We start from the raw sequence: 12,821 nt of genomic DNA on the forward strand, positions 1-12,821 counted from the left end.
ATATTCAATTAACTTTCAGAGAAAAACATGTCAGGGGTCAACAACCAGTTCTAAGATGAAACTTTATCTAAACAATATTACAAAAAGGGGAATAACTCTTTATTCGTTTGTAATTGAAGAACTCAAATTTGAGTTACTCCCCTTTGAATATGATTAATCAAAACTTTGCAAATAGGAAAAATGAAAAATCAACAGATATAAGCCCCAATTTTAAGTAACATCTTTTTCCCATCACTAAATTACTGGGTATTATAAAAGCATTCAAAAGAATTAAATACATACTGTCAGATGAGAATTTACTACACTCATACTAAGATATAATTGATAAGCCATGTAAGGGAGTATAAAAACTAATTACTGTAGAGTTTATGTACACATAAATAATCAAAATATAAATCCAAGTTATATGCACATCTCTGATATATGTACAATTAATCTACAAGACAACAACTACCTATCTTAAAAACTGTATGAAGAGTTATGAAGAGTTATCCGTACAATGGGGGTACCCTATATGCAATATTCTGCGTAAAATTGACCAAGTTCAACAGCTGGTATTTTTTTATATAAATTTACAACAACAAAAGATCCAAGATTTATGCAAATCTCTTATATATGTACAATTGATTTGCAGTACAATAGGGGTACCCTTCTCGCAGCTGCCCGCCGGCGTGCCCCTTTCACCATTTCAATAACTGGATTTCTCCTTTGGAAAACTCGGTTCTAACAATTGATATCAATGTAAAATGACAAATTACTATTTTAAACACATAACATACTGTGAAATAAAAATGATAAGACAGAATAATAAGTAAATACTGTATAGTTCATGTACACAGAACACAGGTTCAAATAATGGCGCGTTATTTAAAATAAGTCCAGATATCGGTCACTCAGCGGATAATCCAGTTATATTCAATCTAAATTCTTCTTATTGTAGCAATGTTTCACATCAAATATGGTAACAATTGGCCGTGTAGTTTTCAAGAAGAAGTTCACAATGTAAAATTGTAAAGGAAAGACGCACGACACACACCACACGATGACAGATAAAGACCAATTGTAATAGGTGACATGAGTGACTCGGGTCAGTGCGTACTTGAAGATAATGACGTCATATTGCAGTAAGTGGTCTACGTAGCCAATGTCTGTTTTCTGTCTTCCTCTGTAAGGCTTTCAAGGAAGGTGATCTATTTTCTTCCCTCAAGGTCAGGTAAAATTGGCCCATCTACAGGAAACAGAATAAACTAATGAATGATGTAGTTAATGATCAACACCAACATGATATTACTCAGATATCTGTGAGCCAATGCTCACTAGTAATACCCCCGCTCTGATGTAAATATACAAAATAAGCAAAGTCGACTTAAACATCACATACTGCTCCAGTACTATTCAATTTTTTTTTTACTGTGTAGGGATTCTTTCTCTCAAAGAACTTCATTCATATAACACTGAGTACTGCAGAAGTTGAGCATTCAAATGTCACTTATCTAAAGCATTACTGGACATATTGGGAGGGTGGATTTTTCTAATTTATAACTAGAAAACTGACCAGTCAGGAAGGGCCCCGCTATGACAATTAATATAGAGAAGTGAAAAAAAACTTTGAATTCCATCCTCTTTATATTACCAATGATGAAAAATAAATGCCCGGCAGAATATGTAAAGAACTGGAATATATAGGATCTCGTGATTTGTAGTTGGATATGATTTTCATCCAACAATTAAAGAGTTTTTTTCTTGAGCCTTAGTGAGGGGATAAAACACACAAGTTGGATAAAAATCATATTGTACTACAAATCATATGAGATTCTATTTATCCCATGTTTTATACACCACAATCAATGTTTACACTGTTTATAAAACTCCACATTATTTTACTTCATTATGCCTATGCAAATCCCATTGTAAAGTCACAACTGTGGGATAAAAATATCCAATGAGTCATATCCACCGGATAAAGGGGGTTAACATGGGATGAAATAAAATGTGTTAAAAAAACAAAGAATTGATACCAATGCAATGATACCTAGGCTTTGCCTCAACTTCAAACATCACTTGCAGACACATGTGTATATATCTTGATTTTAGAGTTCAATAAAGTTATCATTAATCATTGTGTACTGTATTTTAACCAAAATAAAATATGAATATTATATTTTAAATCCATTTTTCAAAGAATGTACACAATACTACACATCATTCAAAATTGACCTTAACTTCAAAACAAAGTTCATTTGCAGACACAGGCAGTGCAGTAATTAATCTCAATGTGACAGATAAAAATAAAGCTTAGGATTTTCTTCCTGTGGAAGGTTAATTAATCCCAAAGGACAAATATTGCACAGCCTTCCATGTATACAATGGTAACATTCTCAGCAGTTATCTCTCTTTGCCCATTCATTCTCAGCAGTTATCTCTCTTTGCCCATTCATTCTTATGCATAGTTAGGAATCTACCCCACCACCCCAGCTCCAAACCAGAAGACATAGAGTACCAAACTTAGCATCAAAATATGTATTTCTGCCTACTGAACTACCATACCAAATTTGAACTTGATTGGGCAACCATAAAAAAAGTTATTAGAAAAAAACAGGAAATTTGTGGACGGAAGAGTGACAGACGGACGGACAGAAGGACGGACGGACAGAGTGATTACTATAGGGCACCCGCAAACCCTTGCGGGGCCCTAACTAATGAATGATTTAGTTAGTGATCAACACCAACATGATATTACTCAGATATCTGTGAGTCAATGCTCACTAGTAATACTCCCGCTCTGATGTAAATATACAAAATAAGCAAAGTCGACTTAAACAGGAAGTTGATGTCCAATTGGTACAAAAATAGATCCGAGCGTGTGGCATGCCTAAACAAAGAATGTGTTAAAATTTCAAGCTTATGCGATCAATAGTTGCAGAGAAATTCTTTACGAAAATTTGTTTGAAAATTTAGGCAAAAAATAAACAAAAGTCGTCATTTAACAGGTGCAAACATATATTCCAACGTATGGCATGCCTAAACAAAGAGTGTGTTGAAATTTCAAGCACCTGTAACGATCAGTTGTTGAGAAAAATGTGACAAAAACTTTTGATACAGACAGACAGAAGGGCGTACGTACAGACACACAAGGGTAAAACAGTATATGGTAACCCCCCTCTCCTTCAGAGCGGGGGCATGATAACCATAAATGTTCAAACTGATAAAGATCTATTACAAATTTTAATCATTCATTTTTTTTTACATCCAGTTTTTATAGACTTCATATAAAAAATTATTTTTTGTTTATGATAATTCTTTATAAGCAAAGTAAAATGTGTATAACATTCCACACTCAGCAACAGACAGCCATGTTTGGATGATCACAAAGTGTGAAATAAACAGGAGTCAGTATTACAGTCCATGTGAATTATACTCAGCTCAATTTCAGCTGCAGATGTTGAACAAAGTGACAAACTACATGTGTGGTTTTGAGAGCAGACTAGATTTGTACAGAAACATTTACAACCTGTCAATATCCAAGTTATCTCCATTATACGGCTGGTGTTGAGCTGGACATGATGTCCTCATCAGGACGGGGTGTGTGTTCATCTACAAAAAATCATTGATTAACCGTTAATTAATTAACATCATACAGGTTATGCAATGATAGAGCTACATATATAAATTAAAAGTTTAAACTGATTACATTGACACATGCTTTAATATTTATCTATTTAATTAAAACAATTCAATTATATAATTAACTCGTAACAAAATAACTTACAATTACATGCCTCATCATATTAATTACAATGACCATTTATTCTAATTAACTAAATACAATGACATGTGACTGTACCTCTAATTAATGAAATAGATACAGCTAACCCTGTAACAATGAGCTGTTTATATTGACAAACAATCACACAGATAAACATGTCTTACGTGTATCTTATTGACTGATAATTAACACGGACTGTGTGTCTTAGTTATCTATATCTAATTAATGTGAATGATTATGACTCAGACCTACCTGTCAGAGCGTCCTGTCTGGTGATATACCTGTATATAACCACCGTGTTGTTGTCCCGTGATCCGACCCAGAGATGGTGAGTGTTGACATCATAACTCAGGCTCCGTGGTCTGAATATCCCTGATGGTCTTATCAGTAGATGTGACAGGAACTGACCGTCCCTGTCTATCATCTGTACTGTTTCGGTTCTATCATCACACACCAGGATGTGTGACAGCGCGTCAGTACAGATTCCATGTGGCACTAGTCCTGATCCTGATGGATGTCCTGTGTAGGAGAAACGATATCTTCCTCCACGCTCTGTCACCACTACAGCATCAGACCAGTCAGACACCACGACATCCCCATTGTTGTTCTCTGTTATATAGTTAGGTTTACTATACAGTCCGAGACCTGTGTTGTGGTACTGTATGGTTTGTGTGAGTTGTCCACTCTGGTTGTACCGGGTTACCTTGCCTGTCTTTGTCCTATAGATATACATCCCGACCAGTAGATCCCCAGTGGACGGGGACCAGTACACACACCGTGGTCCCCATGTAGAGTCTGTTCTCTCTATAAATGAGGTGGTTGTTTTCATATCCTTTGACAGTTTGTTGATGTTATAATTCCTATCTATATAAATCAGTTCACTCTCACTGTTCACTGTGTGTAATCCATAGAAATAATCACTACATGAATCCTGCACACGATGTAGAGGGACACCTGTTGTGTCTGTCAACATGAGATCGTCCCAATGACTGACCCAGACCCGGTCTGATGTCACACAGGAAATGTGATCACAACGAACAACACCTGTCACTGTGAGAGAGGGAAGTAACTCGGGGGGAGACATCAGTTTCAGCAGACACTGGTTTCCTTGCTGTGGTTTTTCTGTCCCTGTGGTTGGGATTTCACTCAGTGACTCCATCACATCAGCAGTGGCTGGATTCAGATCTACAAACATCAGACACAAACAGTCAGATGGAACAGATTGATTACAAACATCACATCTTGTATAATGATTGTTACAGCAATGTTGTCTGTTACAGTGAATCAATTATCATTATCAATTAATAATAAACATATATACATTTATGTAATTAATAAATCCATTCATTTATAACAGAAATATGATGAGTCAATTATTCAACAGACATGTAATGTATTTACATCTCAATATGTGATGTTGATTGTTTATAAATAAATATGTACTTACATTATATTGACAAATGATAATGATCACATCCTATATATGTCTGACTTGTAACTACATATTACATAATTTACAATGATAATGACTCAGACTTACCTGTCAGAGCGTCCTGTCTGGTGATATACCTGTATATAACCACCGTGTTGTTGTACCATGATCCGACCCAGAGACGGTGAGTGTTGACATCATAACTCAGGCTCCATGGTGAGAATATCCCTGATGGTCTTATCAGTAGATGTGACAGGAACTGACCGTCCCTGTCTATCATCTGTACTGTTTCGGTTCTATCATCACACACCAGGATGTGTGACAGCGCGTCAGTGCAGATTCCATGTGGCCATAGTTCTGATCCTGATGGAGGTCCTGTGTAGGAGAAACGATGTCTTCCTCCACGCTCTGTCACCACTACAGCACGAGAGTCAAAGTCAGACACCACGACATCCCCATTGTTGTTCTCTGTTATATAGATAGGGTACCTATACAGCCCAAGTCCTGTGTTATCGTTCTGTATGGTTTGTGTGAGTTGTCCACTCTGGTTGTACCGGGTTACCTTGCATGTATCTGTATAATCGTTATACATCCCGACCAGTAGATCCCCAGTGGACGGGGACCAGTACACACACTGTGGTCTACATGTACAGTCTGTTCTCTCTATAAATGTGGTGGTTGTTTTCATATCCGTTGACAGTTTGTTGATGTTATAATTCCTATCTATATAAATCAGTTCACTCTCACTGTTCACTGTGTGTAATCCTCCATTATATAAATTATTACATAAATCCTTCACACGATGTAGAGGGACACCTGTTGTGTCTGTCAACATGAGATTGTATAGATCACTGACCCAGACCCGGTCTGATGTCACACAGGAAATGTGATGACAACGACCAACACCTGTCAGTGTGAGAGATTGATGGAACTCAGCACCAGACGTCAGTTTCAGCAGACACTGGTTTCCTACGCGTCGGTTTCCTCTCTCTGTGATTTGGATTGCACTCAGTGACTCCATCACATCCTCCTTGTTGAGTGACTCAGTCATGGAGAGCTGGCTGGTGTGGAGTGTAAGATGTATCTGGGGGAGGGCTGTCTTTGTGAAGGAGAGGAATTGTAGTGCACTGAATGTGAATGCTGGCTGTACATATCTGAGTTCATATTCCTGAAGGCTGATAATATGTCTGCTCATTTCTATTGTCTGCTTTAAACATCTGTGTTTGAAATCAAAGTCACAAAACACATTTTTCATGAAATCTTTTCTCACTTTGTTGATGATATTCTTCAGTTTTTGGGCCTTTGTTAACATCTCTGATTGATAGAGGGAGAATTTTGTGTGACAGGTTTTGAAATCAGTTTTGATTCGTGGCAGGAGAACAGGTCTGTAAAAGAGAGCCTCACTTCTGATGGTGTGAATGGTTCCTCTGTGTTGTTGTTGCTTTGTCCTATAAGCTCTTCTAACAACTAATTGTCGGTGATTCCTATGCTTTCTGCAATGGTAACAGATAGGAACTTGACAGGGTTCACAGTACTTTGTATAAACATGGCTAGGATGTCTCACACAGATCTCTTGTGTTGGGATGTAGTTGATTTTATCACGGTGTGACACAACATCATGGTCTATTGTTTGGAGATCTTTTACATGGTTCTCTTTACACTGGGGACACAGATCACATGGACACGATACACAATAGTACGCTGTGTCCCCCGGACACTTAGAACACTTATGAGTACTATATGTGGAGCTTGCTGGGTCCATGTCTATATCTTTGAATCACAACCTGTTAAATAAAAATAAAGTGTTTTAGAATTATGTCAACCACATTCGTTCAAAATTATTTTATAATTAATTTATACAATATCATTACATGCATTATAAATATAATATCATTTTGAGTAAAAGGAATATATCAAATTAAACCAGACTTTATTTTGAAATAACAATATATTTTGATTCATACATAACAAATGGTCTATTATCATCAGATATTAATCAAAACACTTGACCAACAGATCAATTTTTTTTTGTTAAAACTTTGAAAAATTTCTTTTTGACATTTTCTGCTAAACATTGGTGACTTTCTCTCTCTCTCTTTTTTTCTCTATCTGCATCATACTTTCACTGCTAAAAATATATCTCCCTCTTTCTCCCTCTCTCTCTTTCTATAACATTCACCTTTAACTTTCTCTCACTCTCTCTCTCTCTCTCTCTCTCTCTCTCTCTCTCTCTCTCTGTAACATTCACTGTTTAACATGTACTCTTACTCTCTCTCTCTCTGACTTTTTTTGCTAAACATGTACTCTTTGTTTTCGTTGTTCCTCACTCATCTCTCTCTCTTTGTCTCTCTATCTCTGACCTCTCTCTCTTCTCTCTCTCTCTCTCTATATATATCTCTGCTTAATATGTACTTTCCTTTCTTTCTTTCTCTATCTCTCTCTCTCATTCCATTTTCTGATCAACATGTACTCTTGCTCTCTTTGTCTCTCTATCTCTGACCTTATTCATTTAACATACTCTCTCTCTTTCTCTAACATTCACTGTTTAGCATGCTATCTTGCTCTTTCTCTCACTCCCTCTCTCCAAAACATGTACTTTCTTTTTCTCTTTTTTTCTCTAATTCCCTTTCCTGACATTATTCTTTATTACTCTCTCTCTCTCTCTTTAAACATTTACTATTTTCAGTCATTCTCTGCTAACGAAATACATGTGCTCTTAATTCCAGTCTTTCCCACATGTATGCCGGCTTTCTGTGTATGTTTCTCTATCATGCAATTCTATGTACTCTATCTCCTTCTCTCTCTCTCTCACAAACTTTTCCTTTAAACATTTACTTAATCGTTGCTAAATATGCACTCTTGATCTTCTTTATCTTTCTTTCTCTCTTTCATTTTCTCCCACCAACATGTTTTCTCTCTCTCTTTCACCCTTTCTCCCTCTGCTCAACATGTACCCTTGTTACTCTGTTTTACTTCTTTGCTTTACCAGAACTTTTGCTCTAGCTGTTTTCTCCCTTTCACTTCTTTTAGCAACATGTTCTCTCTATGTTTGTGCTTGAGATCTCTCTCTCTCTCTCTCTCTCTCTCTCTCTCTTTCTCTCTTTCTGTTAAAGATTTACTTTGCCTCTCCTACAGGCTACACATGTACTCTCTTTTGTTATACTGTCATTCTCTCTATCTCTCTGCTAAATATGCACTTTTGTTTTTGGTCTCTCTCTCTCTCTCTCTCTCTCTCTCTCTCTCTCTCTCTCATTCCCTTTTCTTACAACATGTACATGAAATCTAACTCTGTCTCATTAACATGAACTCTCTCTCTCTCTCTCTCAATCACTTTTCTGAGCAAATTGCTGTCACTATCTCCGATGTTATTCATTTCACATACATGTACTCTCTCTCTCTCTCTCTCTCTCTCTCTCTCTCTCTCTCTCTCTCTCTCTCTCTCTGTTAAAGATTTACTTTGCCTCTCCTACACATGTACTCTTTCTCTGTGTTTTATCATCATTCTCACTCCATCCCTCTGCTAAACATGCACTTTTAGTTCTCTCTCTCTATCTATCTCTCTATCTCTCAATCGTTCTCTGTTAAAGATTTACTTTGCCTCTCCTACATGTACATATGTACTCTCTTTCTCTTTGTTATACCATCATTTTCACTCCGTCCCTCAGCTAAACATCTGCTTTCTCTCTCTCTCATATTCCCTTTTCTTGCATGTACATGAACTCTTGCTCTGTTTGTCTCACTAACATGAACTGTCTGTCTGTCTGTCTGTCTGTCTGTCTCTCTCTCTCTCTGCTAAACTCTTGTACTCTTGCAGCTCTCTCTATTTTTAACTTCTTTGCTTCATCAGTACCTTTCTTTCTTTCTGTCTCTCTTTCACTTTTTTCATCATTTTCTCACTTTGCTTTCTCTCTTATTCCCTTTCCTTAGCAGCTTGTACATTAACTCTTGTCTCCTTTGTTTCACTAACATATGCTCTCTCTCTCTCTCTCTCTCTCTCTCTCTCTCTCTCTCTCTCTCATATTTCAGCAAGCAATATACGACAATTTCAGACTTTTCATCCAACATGTTTATGAACTCTTGCTCTGTTTGTCTCACTAACATGAACTCGAACTCTGTCTATCTGTCTGTCTGTCTGTCTGTCTGTCTCTCTCTCTCTCTCATATTTCAACAAGCAATATACGACGATTTGAGACTTTTCTTGCAACATGTTTATGAACTCTTGCTCTGTTTGTCTCACTAACATGAACTCGAACTCTCTGTCTGTCTGTCTGTCTGTCTGTCTGTCTCTCTCTCTGCTAAACTCTTGTACTCTTGCTCCTCTGTCTCTTACTTCTTAAATATATTTAAGATGGGAATTTTCCAAATTATATATGAGGTCATTTATATTAAGTACTGGCCTATGATATATTATCGGCTATCCCCTTACCCTGGCTGATTATTTGAATGTCCCCCAGGAAGATACTCAGACAATATCCCAGCCCTGACATTACAACAAGGATATGTTTTTCTTGTTTACAGATCTACCATCAAATGGGGATGAGGGCAATAGTTATATTGTCAGTACCTTGGTAAGAAATTGATGCAGTCCTTGACCTAGGCCTTCGGGCAACATATCTTACCCCAGGACTAACACAATGACTACTGCCCTCATACCCATTTAACGGATGAGTACTATAATGTCTATGAATGACACACGACAACGAACTTGTGATAGCAATGGGTCTCCTGAATGACGCAGGTGACCTAAAATTACAAAGAATAGCTACACAAACATAGTGATATAACATGAATACTATATAGCTACACAAACATAGTGATATTACAAGAATACTATACCACATAAACTCTTTCTTTGCTCCATCAGTCCACTCTTTATTGATACACAAGGAACCTGTAAAGAGACCTCAAACTATTATACTCTTATTTTCTTAATGCATGTTCAAGTTGCAAAACCTATTGTCTTTTTTAATAAGTTTACAAGATTGATGTAGAGAAAAATCAATACCACATAAAGACGCTATGTTGAAGACAAGCTAATTAAGTGAAGATGAGTTAATACAGTGAAGTCTCCGATTCCCGGTCGTCTCTGATTCCCAGTCACTCCTATAAGTTTCATGTCACACTGTAAAGAAGCAGAAAAAACTTTATAAATACACTGATCACTAACAATGGGCCTTTCTGTATTTGATCAGCAAAAAAATATTTGAAGGTAAACATTTAAAGTCCAAGAAAAGAATTAGGAATCAACATGATCAAGCGCTTTCGAGATGGAGATTTTCACTCGTCTTTGACATACTACTTTTACTATTTAGCGGTTGATGTAAAAGTTATGGTCGATTTTTAATAGCTGAAAAATATTGCACATGCATTCACTTATATGTCAACAATTGTTCATAACAATAAGCGCTGAATTAGATTTACAATTATCAATAAATCATACTGAAGGGGTTGCCAAATTGCAGTGTACAATTAGACCCCCCCCCCCTTTTTCCCTTCTTTTGTACAAGGATTGAATTCTTATATGAACTTGACCCTCGATATTTGAAAAAGAAATTTTATATTTCTTTTTTAAAGAACACCTAACAAAGTGTTACAACCTTTTGTCAGATATTTTTGAAAGTCTGAAACTCTGCCTGCCATTTGACTCCAGACCATGTTTTAGACTACGCCTCCGAATAAAAATTCCAGCTCCAGTTAAACTCTGTAGAACTTTGCAAAAATTCATGGGATTGTTTCTCACACCTAAATCTAATTGCCCTACAAATTTGAAACGAAATGAACCATATTGAAGAAAGTTATCCACTCCAGCGGCATCAAACCATCGTCCCGAGAAACGAAATTTCAACGCTTCGATATTTGTATCTAATAAATTCATGCTCAAATTTCACTAAAAATCTGTTTTTACATTTCTTTCAGTTTGTTTATTTACCAACTTGGTTGAAATACATGACTGGCCTTAATTCAGTTAAGATTTTCCTACTTGTAATCCACAAATGCATGACAGTTAATAGATTTCTAAGCACGTGCATTTCAAATCAACAGGAGAATGTGCATCAGTTGAGCCGACGTGACATTCCACACCTTCAAATACCCGCTGGCGACCAGAGTTTGACCTGGCTTGTTTTTTTTCTTAGTCAACGCTATACGGCCACATTGTTTACAAACAGCACTGATTTTATTAATAAACTGATGAACAAATACTGTTCTCTCAACCAATAACTATAGGCGCCTATCTATTCTAAAGGTTTCACAACATTGGGTATCAACTTTAGATGGACAGAAGAACGCTCCATTTCTTCTTTCTATCATCATCCAAATTGACTACACAATTCAACAAATTTTACCTTCTATCAAGTAGCAAGCGAAATATCATAGTGGCTACACTCTCACCTACAAATCTTGGGGTTCTCGGTTCGATACCCCATTGCAGAAATATTTTTTTTTTCGAATATTGATTTTTCTCTAATTACTCAAAAAACATTGTGTGGTTAACATAGGAATACCGGTAGATGTGCATATTTGCAGGAAGTCCTTATCTGATGATGTTATTTGCAAGTTATTCTCTTTATCAGATTTAACCTAATATTATGAAACTTGTGGCAATTCCCTTGAGTCATTTCTCACATATATTTGAAAACAACCATCGCTGATATTGAAAATTGATTTTTTCTTGGTAAATGGATGAAATGTAACATTCTTATTCACAAAAAGGCATGCCGCCATACATGTGATTTCTTGTTTTCATGAAACAATAAGCCTATAATCATATTTAGTGAATATCTTATCTATTCTGGGTTCTAGTCTCCTTTTAACTTTGCTAAAATAGTAAGACCTACAAGTGTGATGTCTGCTCTTAATTAAAATGAAATTCAAACACACCTGGGTACCTTGGGACAGATGAGAATTCCATGAAAAATGTTCAAATTTTACATTTTTCTCTACATTTTTGATGCATATATACAATAAAAGGGTAAACATTTGTTGTTTCTTGATCATTTCAAGAGTAATTATTATAGCAGATGTTATTTCAAGGTCAAATGTACATTTACATATCCAACATGTAATGGTAATGGAGACAATTGGAAAGAGGGGGTGGCTTTTTGAATTCTGTAAATATATCTAAAATATAACTTTTGGGTAGGAGGAAACAACTTGAATTGTTTGACATATATATTTTGATAACTGCATTTGTCTACATGTGAATTTTATTTGAAAGAAAAATATGCTGTTTTAAAAAAATTGGGTTATATAAGTCAGGTTGCTTAATGTTATTAAATATTTCATGAAATCGGACAGCAAAATTGCTGCAAATTTATAATTTAAATGATTCAATTGATCAAAACTGTTTTACAGTATCAATTCTTATCTCGGTAATTAACGTAAGCCTATTAATTGTCATCAGGATAGAAAATACCTACTTTCTAAGCCAATTTACTCTAGTGGTAGTCATTTTACACATTTAAAAGGCAGTTACTCCCGTTGTATATTATAGATCATAAATCATGTAATGACATATATAACCAACAAAATCATCCATTTTACCAAAATATACTACAAATGTACTTATGGTACAAAATCCATTCAAAATTACAGTTCAATTAGAAATCTGAAAATGCCATGTAG

General features: G+C 36.0%; 1 protein-coding gene across 1 annotated transcript in view; it reads right to left on the reverse strand.

The window, feature by feature from the left end:
• Positions 1–275: 275 nt before the first annotated feature.
• Positions 276–12,821, reverse strand: part of LOC128171011 (uncharacterized) — a 511,120-nt gene continuing 498,574 nt past the window's right edge. The window contains exons 9-11 of the mRNA XM_052836776.1: positions 4,019–4,951; positions 3,512–3,594; positions 276–1,228 (exon numbers count right to left, since the gene is read on the reverse strand). Of these exons, the coding sequence (XP_052692736.1) occupies positions 3,536–3,594; positions 4,019–4,951 (992 nt within the window). The 3' untranslated portion in view covers positions 276–1,228; positions 3,512–3,535. The remainder of the gene's footprint in view (positions 1,229–3,511; positions 3,595–4,018; positions 4,952–12,821) is intronic.

The sequence above is a fragment of the Crassostrea angulata genome, chromosome 2 (genome assembly GCF_025612915.1).
Source record: "Crassostrea angulata isolate pt1a10 chromosome 2, ASM2561291v2, whole genome shotgun sequence".
Lineage (NCBI taxonomy): Eukaryota > Metazoa > Mollusca > Bivalvia > Ostreida > Ostreidae > Magallana > Magallana angulata.